Source organism: Tachypleus tridentatus, chromosome 6 (assembly GCF_004210375.1).
Source record: "Tachypleus tridentatus isolate NWPU-2018 chromosome 6, ASM421037v1, whole genome shotgun sequence".
In the NCBI taxonomy this organism is placed as follows: Eukaryota; Metazoa; Arthropoda; class Merostomata; order Xiphosura; family Limulidae; genus Tachypleus; species Tachypleus tridentatus.
In genome coordinates this window covers 131107846-131127190 of record NC_134830.1, presented here as the reverse complement: position 1 = coordinate 131127190, position 19345 = coordinate 131107846, and the positions used below count along the sequence as shown (strand labels likewise).

General features: G+C 30.3%; 1 protein-coding gene across 2 annotated transcripts in view; it reads left to right on the top strand.

Moving 5' to 3' along the window:
• The window catches only part of LOC143253667 (coiled-coil domain-containing protein 125-like), a 75666-nt gene extending 59260 nt beyond the window's left edge, over positions 1–16406 (top strand). For both annotated transcript variants that reach the window (XM_076507873.1, XM_076507871.1), the window contains 3 exons: positions 695–824; positions 3070–3167; positions 12799–16406. In XM_076507873.1, the coding sequence (XP_076363988.1) occupies positions 695–824; positions 3070–3167; positions 12799–12945 (375 nt within the window). In that variant the 3' untranslated portion in view covers positions 12946–16406. The remainder of the gene's footprint in view (positions 1–694; positions 825–3069; positions 3168–12798) is intronic.
• The last annotated feature ends 2939 nt before the right edge of the window (positions 16407–19345 follow it).

Sequence of the window (19345 nt, the reverse complement as noted above, 5' to 3'; positions counted from 1 at the left end):
AATTGGTATATAATGAGCACAGCTGACAAACTGGCAATGTTTCTGTGGATAGAAACATTATGTACCTTTTTTCATTTTGTTATTGTTAAAATTGCCTCAAATACAGAAAAACAGAAATTGGAGATAATTTTCCTTATAAAAGTGTTTTTAAATTAACTGTAAACTTCTAAATATGAAAGAATACTCATAATCTGAGTATTAAAGCATCTGCATCACCTCACTAGAGCTTGAGTTTACACTTTACAGTTAAGTTACTGGGTTTAGTAAAACAAGGAATATTATTGTCATTTATAAGTTTACATTGAACAGATTTTGAAATATTTGTTTAAGGTTCGTAAGCCTGATTTTGCAGCTTAACTCTTAATATTATCTATTCTCTGTTTGATTATTATACTTACATATATCTTCTAATAAAAATTCTGTGGAATGGTTTGAGAAAACAAAATTTATTTGTTCTTTATGCACTATTTAATGTAGCATAAATTGACTGATTTCAACTTGTTTTAACTTGTGTAGTTAATTAAATACTATCACATCATAAGTTACAGGTAGTAGTATTTTGTTTCCTCAAAAATAGTGAAAATATAATATTAATATTAGCACATTTTACTTTTGTCTTTTGAAAATATTGAACTTGTTTTAATAGGTAATTGTGAAAACACTCTTCAACAAAGTTGAAATGTTTGTTTGTTAGGTGGAAAGGTTACAGGGTAGATTAGAAGAAGCACAGCATGTAGTTGATGTTTATCGTGAAGCTTTTGAAGAACAGCTCAAAAAGAACCAAAGTCTGACTATAAAACTTAATGTGCTTCAAGCTGAAAGTGGTAAGAATTACGTAACATTTAGATTCCTAATTTAGATACGACTGATTTTTTTTCTTTCTTTCTTTTACCTACTTCATTGAGAATATAGCAACTTACTTCAGCTTTTTAATTTTCTCATTTTAACCATGTTAAAAAGAGTGAATAAAATTTTTAAAATCTATGGAGGAAACAATTACCTGTCAGGTGAATAATCTTCTTACTGTAAAGGATTTAGTGTGTATGTAACCAAAACTTTTGTGTCACCTATTGAATGGCACCACGAACAAAAATCCATAAACAATTCACACTTTGGGTATTCAAGATTCAACCAGTTAGAAAAATAACTATAGTATATGTAACAACCAATTTTTTATAACAGAACACAATTTTAAATGAAAGTACTGTCCTTGCAACAAAAACACAACTTTCATTAGTACTGTACGTGAAAGCTTGCTGTCATTTTTTCAATAAATGGTACAATTGTTAATATAAAGACATAGTTTATATTAATGAAAATTGTATGCTCTGTACATTGGAGTATTTTGATTCAATGAGATGTACATGACTAGAAAGTACAATTGGAACACTTTTTCTGTGTGGTACTTGCCAGAAATAGTCTGTTTTTAGAAAATGTTTATTTTTTTCCTAAATTTGTATCAATGAGGTATGAATAGTACTATTAGTAATTGCTAGCATGAACAGACATTCTTCGGGCAACATTTCTGCTACAACATAAATGCAGAACGAACCTGAAGCTTAGAGGTATAAAAGCTTCTCAAGTTGCAGTGTACTGCTTACTTGGGTGCATTGTTCTAAAGTATTACAAGTTATAGTCCCATGACAATGATGTTCAAAAGAGAGAAGGTATATTGAGAAGTACCTCTTGTGGCAACACAACTAAGCTTAAATAATTAACTTGATAAATTCTGTAATTCTGGTGAATGTATTATAGCAATTTGTATGCAGAACTTTGAAAATGTTGTCAAATGTTGTGTAGAAAATGTTTTTTAATGGCATAAGTAGAGGATTTTGTGGAATTTTAAATGGCAAAAATTATAAAACGTTTACCATTAGACTTTAGAGTGTAAAAAGATTAGTTTTACACTGCAATTTCAACTATTTAATAAGTAACAAAAAACACTTAATAATTGTACTGATAAATTGTCCATTTTCACCACACATACATCTGATTTAAACAATATAAATTATTTTACCTGTGTATCTAAAAAGTTACATGAATCCTATGATTCAAGATAAAATTTAATCCTAATAAAATATTTTAATTTCAAACCTACATGGGTGAGTTTATATTTATAAATTAAATGAAAACTTTCAGCAATTACATCTCACATATTTAAGTATAAAAGTAAAGGACACATTTTGTATCTTTGGTTTTAAAACATAGATACTATGAATGAAATATATGTACCTTTCTATGTCATATCTCAATAATTATCACATTGTAGCTTTAAGATATTATTATAAAAAATGTAATTGAACTAGAAAAGTAAAGGAATCTTAGTACATGTTCTTTCAGTCTAGTTATGCTGTATGCCATGACACAAAGAAAACTTGTCAAGCCAATGTATAGTCTTTTTACAATTCCAGTTCATCTTTTTTTGGCATGCTGTCAGTTGAATACAGAATGAATTATCAAATGTTGACCACTACGTTTATTATATTACTTGGGTTTTTCAAGTCTAAAAAGTGTTTATTAATGGTTTTATAGTTTGTGTGTTTTCAAATACAAAACATTTCTAGATACAAAATAAAGCTATTGTTTGGTGTGTCGTTGACTGTTATTTGTCAAGCACCTACTTTCTCACACCTTATTTTTGTGCTAGCATTTGCCTATTGGTCAACACCAGTTGATTTACAACTAGTGGGAGTATGGATGCCTTAAAATAAACAATGCAAACTCAATATGTAGTGTATACTTTTTTGTGTGTTTTACAGCAATTTAGTATTTTGATTATTGTAGATTTATATATTTGCAACTGCAACTTAGCACTAAGGCATACTTTGTGGCCAAGTACTAGCAAGAAGTAAATAGCTTATTAAATATAAATAAGAAAATAAAATGCTGTGTGTTTTGAAATTTTTATTGATACATACAGATTAATATTAAAGATTTTCTTCTGTAGAATGTGATTAGATGAGATATCACATTAATTTGGTAAATTGTCGTTTGTTTGCATTCCTGAAAATATGGAGAAAATCACTTTTATGGCAATATTTTAAGTAAATTAATTTCTTTAATCCATAGAAGAACAATATAAAGGTTCTTTGAAAAATGGAATCTTGAAACAAAAGCCTAAAGAGGGAAGAAAGAAACAGGAAGTAGTAAAAGACTTGGTGGAGATGGTATGTTGCTAATACTTGTTTAGAAATTGAGACTTATCTTGAACAATGTGTAATGTGGTGGAAAAGTAAGCTACTTGAGTGATGTTCTGATTGATTTACTTATTTCAATACCAACAACAGACTTTGTTATTAGTTCTGAAGATAGGCAATGATTTTAAGTGTTGCTGTACTAAAGCCAGAAAAAAAACCTAACAAAACCTTGCAATGAGAATTTTTGTAAAATATTGTGAAGAATATTAAAGTATAATATTAAAACTTAAAAAGCAATGCTTTCTTTTCCATGCTATTTTTATAAAGCACAAGCTTTTGATTACAACTTCAGAATATAGCTGATATCTCAAATTTTAATGTTAAACAAATTTTAATTTTTAATTTCAGAGGAACATATTTAAATATATTTTTGGTCTTTACATGTTTTCGTCACATGATACTTTATTACTTTGCATTGCCCATTTTAGATTTTCTTTCTACTCATATAATCAGGCCTGACATGGCCAGGTGGTTAAGGCACTTGATTTGTAATCTGTGGGCAAGGGTTCAGATCCTGTCACACCAAACATGCTCGCCCTTTCAGCCATGGGGGTGTTATATGTGACAGTCAATCCAACTATTTGTTGGTAAAAGAGTCGCCCAAAAGTTGGTGGTAGGTGGTGATGACTAGCTGCCTTTCCTCTAGCCTTACATTGCTAAATTAGGGACGGTTAGCACAGATAGCTCTCGTGTAGCTTTGCACAAAATGCATGTGCCATTCTCCTGTTACCACATTTCCTTTTTCACAAAAAGTCAGTAATTCTCTTTGATACTTTCCATTTGATTAGTTATAACTAATAAAAATAAAATTTTTCTGAATTCCTGTAAGGCTACCTTGTTGATATGACAAGTTTTTAATTGTTTGCCATCAAGAAATAATAGTTTTTTTAACAAATTTATTGGCTTAGTTAGAAAATCAGTTAAATTATAGTAATTGTTAGACTTTCTGTATTTTGGATTCTAAATTACATATTTAAGATAAATATATTTTTCAACATGAACATCATTATGAAAAAGGTAGGCTTATATTACTTCATCTTGACACCAATATTGGCCCACTACACAGTTAGGATGGTGAAACATTGAACCAACATCATTCTGCTCATTGGTCCAAAGGTGTTCCATTTTTGATATCCAGTGTTGACCAATGGTGACAGGTAGGTTGACACAATGTTGGACCATCATGATAACAGACCTTGGGTCAATGTTAGTATCAACTACAAGATGCTTGTATTAGATTGGTTATTAAATATTTATGCAATATAAACCTAAAAATGGCTGACAAAATAATGTAATCATATCTTCAGTATAAAAAACAGTCCTGTCATTTGCTTTAATATCCAAAATTGCTACATCAACTATAAAAGGAGAAAGAATAAAAAATAAGTTTATTTCTTTATTAACTCAATTCTCAACAGAAAGTGGATCACACTATTCCAAGCATGCATGGACTACAACACGTTCAGTAATGTTTTTACAATTTCAGTTGTAATGCAAAATAAAAAATATTTTGTAAGAACATACAGTTTATAAGTAATATACATGGCAGTTATAGTAATTATTATAATAACAAACAAACATGGTGAAATATTGCTACATAATACTAATATTTATATTTGGAAAAAAAAATTAACATTATATGTTGAATACCTTCTGCAAACGTTGATATAAATTATGGCTTTTATGATTCAATAATATGGACAATTTTACAATGTTTTTTAATTAGCAGTCTCATAAAATTTAGCAAATTTATGCTAAAAAGATGTCAATGATTAATATCTGTCCATCCATGTGTTTTTTTTCATAACTTGAAATGGAAACTGCTAATCCAGTTTGCTTGGCCTAATCAATACTTATGTATTTGCACATCCTTTCATCTTATAGTTTTGCTGCTAAGAATCAGCTGTCTTTAATCTGAATGATGTTATGTACTATAATTTATCCTGGACAACTCTCCAATTTATTATGTTGCACATTGATACATAACACTTTCCACATTTTGATATACAAACAACAATACAATTTATAATCACAGTTATTACAAATTATGATTAATGTACAAAAGTTATACAGACTTACAAACAACACTGAGACTTCTATCTGGTCTGGAAATGAATCTTTTATGGATGCTTCATGATGAGCAAATTAATTCTGTTTTGATACACTGGTACACTTGAATGCAACTAGCTCTGTTCTTGGCTGGCATTACAAGGTTTACAAGTTGACTTTTCACAGAGAGAGATATCTAATGTCTTTGTAAAAATATTAACATCAAAAGTTAATTATTTCTATATATTTATATAATGGAAATGATACAACTTACTCTATGGCTACTGATTGTTGTCACACAAGGAACACTTTCTTCTCTCAAAATCTGCATCAAGTAGAAGATGACAGACAGTGTTAACCCATCTGTTCGTCTTTTGATCCACCTAGGTAAAACTAGTATAAATAAATAGCATTTATCTTACTCTCTTTATTTTATATGTAAACCTTATCACTGTTATCCTTCTGCTAATTTAAGTAACATGTTTAAAAAGATGTAATGTCTCATCATTGACTGACGAAAAAATATAATTGAAGCTCTTATTAACGGTCTTGAGTTAGAAAAACTTGTTAGTTCGTATAAACATAAAATTAACTGCAATGATAGTTACTTCAGTGACTCATTCAGCAAAAGTTAAGTTAATTTATTATTTCCATGGATTACAAATAATAGAGTATCATAAATAAATGACAACGAAGTCCCAGTAAAGCTCCAACTTGTTGAGGTGCCTCAAAGTGTCAAGAAATTTTACATTCTTGTGTAACTATATAAAGAAGGAAGTTCTATGGAAATTACATAAAAGAAAATAATCCCACATGTCAGCTGACATAACTATGAATTTTTCAGCTTAATAAGTTTGAAAATCATAAAAATAACAGTTTAATTTTACAGTTTTTGACATCATCAGCCTCTGAAGTTTCTTGTTTTGAAACTGTTTAAGCTTAAAATAAACCTTAAGTGAATGTAAAAGCTTAAGTTGTGTGGTTTAAGTTTGTTCACTTACAAGTTATATCTGTGCAGACAAGAAATTTAAGTTTTCACAATCTGAATAATTGCAACAAGAGGTGAAAGTTGAATGGGTAGTGCTATCAGTTTTTTATTTAATTATTTCATCAAACATAATTAATATTAAAAGTAGCATTAAAAGAAAATGACAATCAAATTTTGAAAAATTATTTATGATGTATCTTCATAAACTTCCTTCAAAACAAAATTATAACTTAAATATTAAGATTTAAAATTTTCTTCCAAAATAATTGGAATCTTGTAAACCTAAGGGCAGTACATAAATCAGTAGGCATTTTAGTAAACTGATACTCTACTCAAGTTAATATAAAACAAGTTTCTTTGACCTTTTCTTAATGTTGACTTGCCAATAACTGGACTATAAGTCTATGGGATAAAAGTACCAACTACAGGTGACTTGTCTAAGTTCTCACTCATGTTTGATAATGGTATGCATTCTTTACTGTGTGCAGTTTAATCTCCTATAAGTTAGAACCTTAAGTACTGTCAGTTTTAGGAATCAACACCACTGGACAGCAAAATAATTACTACTGCCCTCTATAACTCTTTGTTCAGGTATATCTATTATACACACTTTAATTTTACAATGTGTTTCTCTGCCTCTCTGTTGAGTTTGTGCTGTATGTGTACAATTTGTTAATGCTGTTGTATGTTTTACTTTATTTGCATAGTTACTAGAATTACCTTCTACTTATGTATATTCTTGTTGGGATATTTAGTCAATGTACATACAAATATAGTATCCCAATCAGTTTTAATGTGTATAGTTCTTAGTTAAACCTCAGTTATTTTTGTGTACTTAGGTTATGTTGATAGCCTTTCATACTACTGTATGTTTAGTTGGCATGACTTTATTTTCATTTGTGTTTAATACTTCAATAAATGCTATGTTTGTTTCAGATACCTTACCTATACAGACAACAGTATATCTACCTGATTCATCTGTTTCAACTGGTTCATTTAATATTTCTTCATTTTGCTTTGTTTTCTACTTTAGCTTCAATAATGACTTTACTATTATTTGCTGTTTTGTGTTTAACAACTGGTTCTATGCTGATTTTAACTTGCTTTTATGTTTTGTGTTTTTCTCTTTGCTATTAATAGCCCTCTTTTTCTTATATGTTAAATCTGCTACAATTTTAACCTGTTCTATTTTGTGTATTACTATGACAAGTATTTGTGCTTTGAATTCTGATTCTTAACATCAGTATCGTGTTTAGTACTCGTATCACTCATCTCACTAAATAACTGAGTCAGTAATAAATGTTCATAAGTTTGTACTTTAGCACAAAAGTCTGAGAATATACTTCCTTCAAAACTTAAGATCTCCATTTCTATGTGAGATCACCTCTTATAACAAATATGTCAGTGTCAAAAGTTCTTAGAAAATCTGTCCTGAAATACCATCTGTACAAGTTTTTTTTGCTTACAGGTATAAAACAACTATTGTAGTTGTAATATTTCATGCTTTACTGTAACAAATTTTTACTATCATTTTGATTGAATGCCCTGTAATAGAAGTTTGTAAATTGTACACATTCAGTAGTAAATATCTAGTTCCTGTGTCAACTGTGACAGACATTCTATATAGTATCTTTAAAACTAACTATTGAAGTTATTTCATTAATATTATGCACATCTGATCTATTTACAACTACTGCAAAACTTGCTTCTAGTTTACCTCCATAATTCTGGTAGGAATTAGGTTCTCTCTTGCTTTTGGTACTGATTATTTTGCAATCAGATTTAGAAACTTCTTTTGAAACATTTGAAGATTGAAATTCACAAGCTGTATGTCTCTGGCATCTAGTTACAAGTAATGCCATTATTATATAGTTATTACTATGTGTATTTTAAAACATCTCTTATATAAGTAAGGCTTATTTAATTTTGCATTTGTTTATGTTTGTTTCTTTGTTTAGTATTTAGGTGTTTTCTATGGTTATATTCTGTTTATTTGATTTGCAGTGTGATGTGAAGGTGACTTTTTGTGTTCTTTGAATCTGGTTTCCATTTGATACTTGTTTCTCCAATATAGAAGTCGTGGCAGTTATCACATTGTATTTTATAAATAATGTTGGTGTGGTGTTTGTCAGTGTAGTTTTTACACAGTATATACCTTAGTTTTATGCCTGGTTTTTGAATAAATTTGGTATTAACTGGAGTGTCATATTTTATTACCAGTTTTTGTCAAATGCTGGTTATTTTTCTGCTGATGTCAGGAATATAACTAACCCCTAATTTTGTAAAGGTAAAACTATCAAACAATTTTAATCAATGCACAAACATTATCCAAAATTTACGGAAAAAAAAATACTTAAAGCCATGTTGAATGCGAAATACAAAGAACTACATGACTTACAAAAACCAAAAATGAACCTTGACCATCAACTAGCATGCTGCATTAAACCAGAGATGTACGGACTTATACAATGAAAAATAAACTAAATCAACACTAGGAATGACAGAGACAAAAATGATCTGCCACAACAAAAAACTAGAAAAACTAAGATGCAAACAACAGAAAAGACTAACCTCATAATAAACAGATCTGACCGACAGTTAAACACAGACGAGATACATCTACTCAACAAAGGACTCAACTTCGCAATAGCACCTAGGTACATTCCAACCATAGAAACCAAAACATGTTTAGAAGATCTAGCCAGGAGACTTGTAATACTTTCTACAAAGAACAAAATCAAGGAAACATCCAAAAACAACCAACAGAAAGAAGACAACTTCGACAATTTTATTGACATCCAACAGCCATATTTCCCAGAAAAAATTAAAATTAATATTTTCCAGAAATACCTAAAAACAACATCTTAAACGATTTTTTTCAAAGAATTTTCTCACAAAACCATCCTGGCCTGGCATGGCCAAGCGTGTTAAGGCGTGCGACTCGTAATCTGAGGGTTGCGGGTTTGCATCCCCGTCGCACCAAACATGCTTGCCCTTTCAGCCGTGGGGGCATTATAATGTGACGGTCAATCCCACTATTCGTTGGTAAAAGAGTAGCCCCAGAGTTGGTGGTGGGTGGTGATGACTAGCTGCCTTCCCTCTAGTCTTACACTGCTAAATTAGGGACGGCTAGCACAGATAGCCTTTGAGTAGCTTTGTGCTAAATTCAAAAAACAAACAACACAAAACCATCAACATAATTTCACAAAACAGAAAGCTCTTACAAAAAGAGACAATTTCACTAAAAACCTATAACAAGACAAAAACATGAAAATTCTAAAAGCAGATAAAGGAAACACTATAGTCATAATGAACACAAATGAGTACATCCAAAAAATGAAGAACATCCTATCAGACGCAAACAAATTTAAACCAGTACACACAAATCCAACAAAGACGCACGAAATGCAACTAAACAAAATACTACTAAAAATGAAAGAAGCCAACACAATTTCAAAAACACTTTATCCCTACCTACGCAAGACAGACTCACTCACACCACAAATATACGGCATCCCCAAACCTCACAAACTGGATTGTTCATTGCAGCCAGTAATGTCCACATGAATTGTTTAATTACAATCTTAGTAAATACATAGCATGAGCATTCTCCAAATATGTAACCTCAACCAGCTCATTTATCAAAAATTCTTTTAATTTCAAGTCTAATCTTAATCAACTTGATCATAAAGCCTTAATGGTCAGTTTCAATATCATATCCCTCTTTACAGAAGTCTCAACCACTGAAGCCTGCAAGATAGCCTTAGATCTCTATATTCGAGACCCTAACCCAACTATAGACATTCCCAGCAACAAATTAACAACCCACAAAGAATTCACCATGATGAAAACAAAGATTATGTTCAACAACCACAACTATATACAAACAAATGGCCTAAGCAGGGGCAACCCAGTATCACCAGTTCTAGCCAATATTTTTTATGACACAAGTTGAAACACGAGCAATTAACACAGCATTACATCCACCACTATACTGGTACAGATATGTAGACAACATGATTGTGGGATTCACATCCACAGAACACACACTTAATTTTTTTCAATCACATTAATGCTATATATCCCAACATTAACTTCACATGTGAACAGGAAGAAAGTAATCAAATATCATCTCTTAACCTCAAAATTACAAGAACCAATACACAATTTAAAAGAGAAATCCACTGAAAAATTGCCCATACTGGACTAATACATTCCTTGGGACTCAGTACATTAAACAAAACAAAAATTCAACATACTAAGAAACTAAATAAACGCAGCCATAAAAGTATGCTCACCAGATAAAATTAACAAGGAATTAGATAAAATAAAACAATACTTCATCAACATCAATAAGTTTCCTCTACAAACTGTAGAAACCATTATGTGCATACACCTAGACAAAAAGCACAATCAACTAACAAAAGTAAATATAGCCCACAAATTAAAAAATTACAAAATCATATATTGCTGCATACCATATATTCCTGACATCAGCAGAAAAATAACCAGCATTTGACAAAAACTAGTAACAAAATATGACATTCCAGTTAATATCAAATTTATTCAAAAATCAGGCACAAAACTAAGGTCTATACTGTGTAAAACCTACACTGGCAAACACCACACCAACATTATTTATAAAATACAATGTGATAACTGCCACAACTTTTATATTGGAGAAACAAGTAAAAAATGGAAACCAGATTCAAAGAACACAAAAAGTCACCTTCACATCACTCTGTAAATCAAATAAACACAACATAACCATAGAAAACACCCAAATACTAAACAAAGAAACAAACATATACAAATGCAAAATTAAATAAGCCTTACTGAAAAACAATTCAAACCCAAAATAAACCAATACAAAAGAATATCTTTATACCTATATCAATAAATATAATCAAACATCTAAGCACGACTTCTACATTCCTACACTCAGTTACACAAGCCCCTTCAAACATGTGGTCAGCTATCGGTCAGTTACCTCTTTCTTTGTGAACTTGAAGATCTCCAAAGAAGGTCGAAACATTGTTCGCTGCTCCATATAATTTTTTCAACCCAAACCAGCCATTTTTACATACATATGATGGAGGAAAATCTCACCTGTGGTCAAAGTCTACTCATAGTTTCAGTTGAGATTTGACACAAAGTTATTTAGTTGGGGGGGGGGACATGGCCTTTCTCTTTGATCAATGTTTGATTAGTATATTGTTCATGGAAGGTTGTCCAATGTCTACTCTTAATGTTGAATGCAGAATGATCACATCCTAGGTCCTTGTTTGAGCACAGGTTGCATGTCCTCTCCACAATTCCAGGGACAAGCAGAATACTTCTTGTTCACTTGTTTGGGGAGTGAGGGTGAACATTCATAATAGCAGACCAGATGAGTTCTGTTTGGTTGAGTATGGCATTTTACCTTTTGTACTCCTTCAGGTAGAAGAGAAAGTTTGTCCATTTAGGTATTACTTATTCTTCATGATTGCAGTGGTGTGAAACACTCACTCTGTGTCTACAGGTTGGAATTCAATAAAAGTATATGATCCAATAACCCTAGCCAACAATTTGGAATATAGATACCACAACCCCATAATTCCAGTCTCAGGTTGTGGAACCTTGAATATTTGGTTGGGACTGCCTATACTGATGAATACTTATATTCTATTCCACATTTGATATAGGAAACAAATTTCAGGTAAAGGGAATATGTGTTCTGGATGTAGTTCATTTCCTTCATTCTACATTTTTTCCCTTTGTACACTCGTGTTCCATGCACCAGCTACTCCACCTTCTCAATGTATGATTCTAGCTATAGTGTCAGTGGATGGTAAGTATGCTTTGGAAATTAAAATATTTGTAAATTGAAAATGTATTTCTAATAATAATTACCTCTGCTGACACTCTTCTACCCTATGTTTCTACTAAAAACCAGTTTGTCTCGAAAAGTTGTTATCGGGATGAGGTGTTTATGTACAGTACCTATACAAAGGGTGCATTGAAGTTGGTGGAGAAATTTGCAATTTCAAATATGCCTGAGGCATCCAAGTGGGGTATAAAAGACTTGAGCAAACATTCTTGCTGCTTAGGTGGGTAAAGAGTGGAGACCCCAGAAATTGAGAAATTCCTATAGTGTCAGTGGAGGTAGGTATTATTGGAAATACATTATCAGTTATGTAGGAAAACGTTAACATACAAAATGATTCATAATTTTTTGCTTCTTCCCTCTACTTCAGTTAGTGATTGTCATGGATTTCATAAAGAAATATTAAATAGAAAATTGTTGCTGTTACAAAATTATTTTTGTTCTGTCTATTTCATTTCAACTTGTACAGTGTTTGATAAGTATGTAAGCAAGCATGCATTCCACCATTAAAATTATTTTACCAAATTAATATATTTGTACAGTGATAGCAGTGGTTAAGATAAATTATTATTGTACTTATGAATATAAATATTTAAAGTAATTTTTTTTCTGTTTTTGTAAACTTAATTTACATATTTGTTTTTGTAACTTCCTGAGTTGTTTGTGAATCATGAGATACTTTCTTTTGTCGTCTACAGCTCTGTGACAGAAATGAAGCTTTGATTCATCAACGTCTTGTAACCAAACTGTTAGCCAAACAATTAGCACAGTATGAAAGTGTAAAACATCACAATATTTCAGTCACTAGTGACATGGATGAAGAAGAACAACAAATAATACAATAAATTTTGAGTTTTTACAATCCATATTTTAGTGTGTAATTTAATTCAGAGAATGAAAACTTGTCTATCTCTAAATGTCACTTACATACTAAAGAATTTGGTTCTCTAAAAGTGCAGTATTGTATCTGTTGCATAGGTAATTTTGTTTTTCTTCACATCTAGTTTTAATTGTGGTTGAGGAATATTTTTATTTTTAATATAAAGTTTTAGTTTTCAGTGATATGAGCTAATAATAAATTTTGAAATTGTGTTGAGTACATTTTAAAGTTGCTTTTTTGAGAAATTAGAAGCAAATACAGAGAATTGACTTACATAAGAGTATAACACATTATTAACTATTTCCAAAAGTATATGGTCCAGTCTGTAAAAAACGGTTTTTTTGGATTATTTTTATAATAAAAGCATTCCAGCATTCACCTGCAATGAAAGTTTAAAGAACCTACCACCTAACATTTATTGGTATTTGTGAAGTAGTGTTGTACATTTATGGAAATTATTCCATTCAACTGCATTTTGAAGTAAATGTTTTTGTATTAGTATGTTTTATTCCTCCATGAGTAATTCTGATATATTATTGTATGAATTTAAACCACTAAACATTAGTTTATAGACTTTAAAACAAAATATTATAGGCTTTACATTTTCACTGACAATTTTTCTTTTTTATTTCTTGTCTATCAGGTTAGTAGGGTTTTATTTATAGTATTTATTCATAGAACAATTGTTTTGTTTCAGTTAGTGATACTGTTCTAAGAGATTAAAGAAAGGAATGTCCTTTTGCACACTGCTACCAGTGAAATGTGTATTTTTATGCTGAAAGTTGTACTTGGCAACTTTCTTTATAACATTCCAGTTGATGACTTTGAATACTGAAGCAGTTTTTTTGAGTATAATAATGTGGTACTGTATATTCAGATGTGTAGATATTAATAAAATATCTGAATATTAAGATGCAGTATATGAGGAGGATATATTTTCTTGGGAAAGAAGTATAATGAATATAACTGGTGTATTCTCATATCTTGATATATCATTTCAGTAGTTTTTCTACCTTTGATCTTATTCATCATATAATCTAATAATGATATAAGTAGCATTTTACCAAAGTTTTGTTATAATCCAGCTGGCCTGATATACCCTGGTGTTAAGCAAATTCTCTATTGTTCTACTAGTAAACACACACTAGTTAAAATTTTGTTATACATTTCTTTCTAGAAATTAATTAAAAATTAAATAATTAAAACATTTATAGTTGCATTAAGGTGTTTTTACGGTTCTGGTTATTTGATGATGGATTGTCGGGCACAGAAAGTTAACTTGTCAGTAATTATTTTTTTCTGAAACATCAAGTGAAATAGTTAGGGAAGTAAACTTACAAATTACATGTTATTTGCCTATGTACATTTTTTTTAGTGCTTTAACTTTGAGAAAATTAAGTTGATTTTGTATTAATTTTAGTAAAAGGGCTGCTTAGAAATTAGCTTTATAAGTTGCATACATAAGGTAGTGAAATGGTTTGAAAATTCAGGAATTGTTTCCACACAATGTATTTTGGGTAGCGTTTTCATTCATAAAACCTGTTACTGCTTTCTAGTTATATTTGTTTATTTCTGAATTGTGACTTGAAGCTATCAGTTATGCATTTGTAAAAAAAATTTTTTTTGTTTTTGTAAAATAACTGCAATCTAACGATTGTGATTCACGCATTATCTTTGTGCAACTTTCCAAATTTTTGAAGTTGTTATTTGGTTTGAATTAATGAATTTGGAAAGGTAAACTTAACTGTTGAAACTAATAGCCTGATTGTAGTTTAACTGTATCTTCATTACAAGGTGCATATTTCTATAGAAATGTAAAGGTTTGCACATATTGTAGAGAAGTGGTAAAAGTAAAAGATACTTGGTATATTTCAGCACAAAAATTCTGTGTATCATTTGTATACCTTAAAACATCCTTCCTTATTCAGTTAAAATAATTTATCAAGTAATCCTTTACATATGTTAAAAGCAAATGTGGAACGTTAAGGTGTAAACTACCATAATGATGACTTAAATGTTTTGATAGTTTTATTAGTATTCTGTAATGTGAATTGTTTCAGTATATTTCTAATTCATAGCTTGTGTTTTCATCTATGAGTTACTGTTGTTATGCTCAAAGTAAGAAGTTAGTTCTATACAAGTACATTTTCCCTAAATATATAATGTAGCTGCATACATGTGTGTATATTTATATATGTACACATACATTAGAGAGATTATGTGAAAAAATTGAGTAAAATATTTTCAAGGTTATGTAGATGTCCTTTATTTTTTGCTGATTGTAGCTGTTACCTTGACTATTACTAAATAACACTACTCCAAGTAATTCCTAGTCATTATTTTTATGCTTTTCAAGACCAATATTTTATTGATTGTAGCTGCTAACTTGACTGTTACTGATACACTATTCCAAGTAATTCCTAGTCATTATTTTTATGCTTTTGAAGACCAATATTTTAAGACTATTACATCAAAAACTTTAAAATAAATGTAGTTTTTTATAATATTTATCCAGGACTGTACTTTCTCATTTAAGTAATTCTTAAACATTTTTAAGTATTAACTTTATTCATAATGTGAAATTAAATTTGAAGAAGCAAAGACAGGAAGTGAAATTTGCAAATATTGTCAAAAGTCATTGAAGATGATATTAAAATATTTTATTTTACTCATAAAAGCCACAGAAATAGAACAAAATGGGTAATATTTGGATAAAAACTAGTTAGAAACTGGGATATTTCACAGTTTCCAATAGAATTTAAGTATACAATGGCATTGTAATAAAAAATTGTAACTGAAATTGTGATTATAGTATAAATGACTTTTTGATTGTACAATGCTAGTTTCAACGTTGTTATGATATTAGAAGAATATATATTAGTTACTCTTCAAATTATATGCAAAAATACTAGTTAGTTGTAATGAGTAGAGGACAATGCAAACACTGTTTACACATTGTTATGGTTTCCATTGTTATAAAAACTGTTAAACACTTTGAAAGTTGTTTAATATTTTTAAGTGTATCTTTTACATCTTCAGTCTCTGTTGTGTTTGTTTTTAATTTAAAGAAGTTTCAATAAGTTATCAAGTATTTTGTTGATAAATCTATGTCCTCCTTAAGGGTACATGCCTTGTTAATTTATCATTGCTTATAAACTTATTCTTTGGGGTTTTATGCAAATTAATGTAAACTAGTTCTTTAAAACTATGGTTTATAAATCATTAGCTTTTGTTTCTTTGTTGTATTTTTTGTCGTTGTTGTTATATGTAGTGAAAGATGTTTCCAGTTATTGGTTTTATATATATATATTGGCATGTGTATGATATTCTACTTCATTAATTATCCATAAGAAATTGTTTTTGATTTCATGATCAGATAATATAAATAAAAAAGATAAGAACAAAGTTGTTCTTTTGACATTTTAAGTCAGTTTTAGTAACTTTTGTTTATAAAAAAGACCACAATAATGCATTTCACAATTAACTAAAAATTAAAAATCATAAGTTGTTACACCTTTATAACTTTAAGATGTAGATTTACTAAACGCAATTACTCTGGAAGGTACCAGCGATAGAAGGGAATGAATTGTGTGTGAAATGTTACGAATCAATTTGTTATTGGTGAATAAAATTTTAACCCTTTTTAATATGTATGACAATAGATTGCTTAAAGACAGTATGTCATGCTTATGGTTGTTGAATTGTGAGAAAGTGGCCCCCTTTAATGCATTTAACTTGCATTCTTGAGTGTAATTCAAATTTTCTTAACTTATTCTTCGTTACGTAAGGTAGCCTGGCATGCTCAGGTTGTTAGTGCGCTCGATTCTTAACCTGAGAGTTGCAGTTCGAGTCCCTGTGAACTAAACATGTTCGCCCTTTCAGCCGTGGAGGAGTTATAATTCGTTGGTCAATCCTCTTATTCATTGGTAAAAGAGCAGTCCAGGAGTTGGCTGTGGGTGGTGATGATTAGCCGCCTCTCTTCTAGTCTTAAACCGCAAAATTATGGACGGCCAGCATCAATAGCCCTCGTGTTGTTATGCACGAACTTCAAAAAACAAAAAAGCACCATTTTAGGATATTATAACGCAGAAAGTATTTACCATGCATTCTGCGCGTGTGAGCTAAAAACCAGTATTTCAGAGTCCCAAAACTGAAGACAAAATAATACTTCGACAAGTCACTATCTCCAATACACTGTCGATGTTCAAGCAAATTCTACTTACGCGTAGTTAATAACGGTGAATCTTAGTGAACCTTTTAACCTCAAGTATTCATTTGTTTTGTGCTTTTCTCTGAATTTTCACAAAAGTAGGAGCTCTGGAAAAATCGATTTTGTAGGCGACACAGACTCTCACGCCTGTCTTAGAGCAGAAGCTATTAAATTACAGAAACAGTAGTTTGTGTGCCATGGGTAGGCAACATCATATTCTCTAATCGATTGCTCTAGTATGAATTGTATATTTCGCCATTTATTTAATTTAAAAAAATCATTTTGATATATTTTGTTGTGTTTACCAAAATCGATTATCCTTCACAATTTGAAGTCTAAAAATAATATTTTTGAATATTTATTCGGATCTTGTCATTAAAAAAACAAAAAACTTAAGATTTCAGTGAAGTGATTAAAATATGTACTAATTTTAAACATATTTAAGTTTGTATGTGGAGAATTTTGATTTATAAGAAAGCCGAAGTGTGTTTTAAAAAGGATTATTCCTGTATAATGAAGCTAACTGATTAAAAAAAAGAGCTCCATGCATCTAATGGGAATTCAATTAATGGAGCTTTTTTTTTTTCTTATTTCATTTTTAGGTAAACGTCAAATCAGTTGAATTAGACTTTCTTTAAATATATTTCGTGATTGTTAACCACAAAACTTTGTACTCTGTCACAAAGTCACGTAATCATTAGACATTGAAATACAAATTGAACTCATATAATTTTCTTGACTACGACGTAACTAGTTTTAAATAGTATTTAATACTTTAAAAAATTACAATAAAAGGATCGTTCCAACTAAGATTTGTTTTGGCTAACTCAGTTAAGTGGTAACCTACAGTTATTATTTATAAGCCATATTAGGCCTATAAATAAATATGCGAGTAACATTTTTGTAAGGCTTAATGTGGTATAATAGAAATCTACACGTAATGTATTAAGTCTTTTTTATTGAAATAAGTATGATGTACGATTTTTAAACTTCCATTGTGAGCTACGTATGTTAATTACGTAAACCATGGAATACAGTATTAGAATATTTACTAGTTAACATAAATTCGTTATCTGTAGTTTACAAACAGGGCTTATATAGTTTCCGCGTGAAACTGCCTTCATTTATATCCATACAATTAATCGAAATGCTTTTTTATTCATATTAAAAACAAATTTAACTGTTCTCCCGTAACGAATCTGGCGGATGTAATCGACTTTTGGTGTGCCTCATATAACACGCCTTTTCCCCTCTTGGCACAGCGGCATGTCTGCGAACTCATACTGGTAAAAATTGGGTTTCTATATCCGTGGTTGGCAGAGCACAGATAACCTATTGGGTAGCTTTGTACTTAATTGTAAACAAATTTTATAATACTTTTATAAGGTTAAGGGTCAACTAGGCGATCATGACACTCAACTGGTCGGCTAATATTGTCAATTGTCGAAAGTCTCGTTGACAGTAATATTTCGAATGTACCGGTAGTATTAATACGCCGATAATAGGCTAGGTGAGTGCATATCGCTATCGAAGAAAAATACTTAGCTGAACTTTTGACAAGACTGTAGTTTTTTGTTTTTTTTTTACTGTGTAAATAATTAGTACGTCATTTTTATTTTTTGCTATAAGGTATCTATAATGCATTAATTTTTAATATTTTTATATTCTTTTCTTATTCGGTTTATTTTTGCAGTATAAATTTCGTGCATTTAACTTTCATTCTCCATTATTTCATAAGATTTATCTCGGTAAAAATTTATTTTCCGAATTTTCATCATGGCTGAGTTTGTACCTTCGCAAACACATTAGTCATATAAGTTGTAAACTTGATGTGTGCATTTCCATAAGTAAACATAAATATAGTAAAAAATCCATCACACGATACAATTGTCCACAAATTGATTTTTCGACTTATATTTCGACGACTTCTCTTTCTATATAATTTACTGTCGCCGAGTTGGCTATTGGTTTCATACAGTGAATGGAAGAAAACCTGAAAATAATTTTTTCCACATCGTAGAACCCAATCGACTACAACACTTGTGATAAAATCGTATTAAAGGTAACAACAGCTAAGATTTATTAAAATAACCCCGCTTATGATCAAAATAGTCATGCAAATACACATATTTCTTGAGAAGTTAGTAAATACATT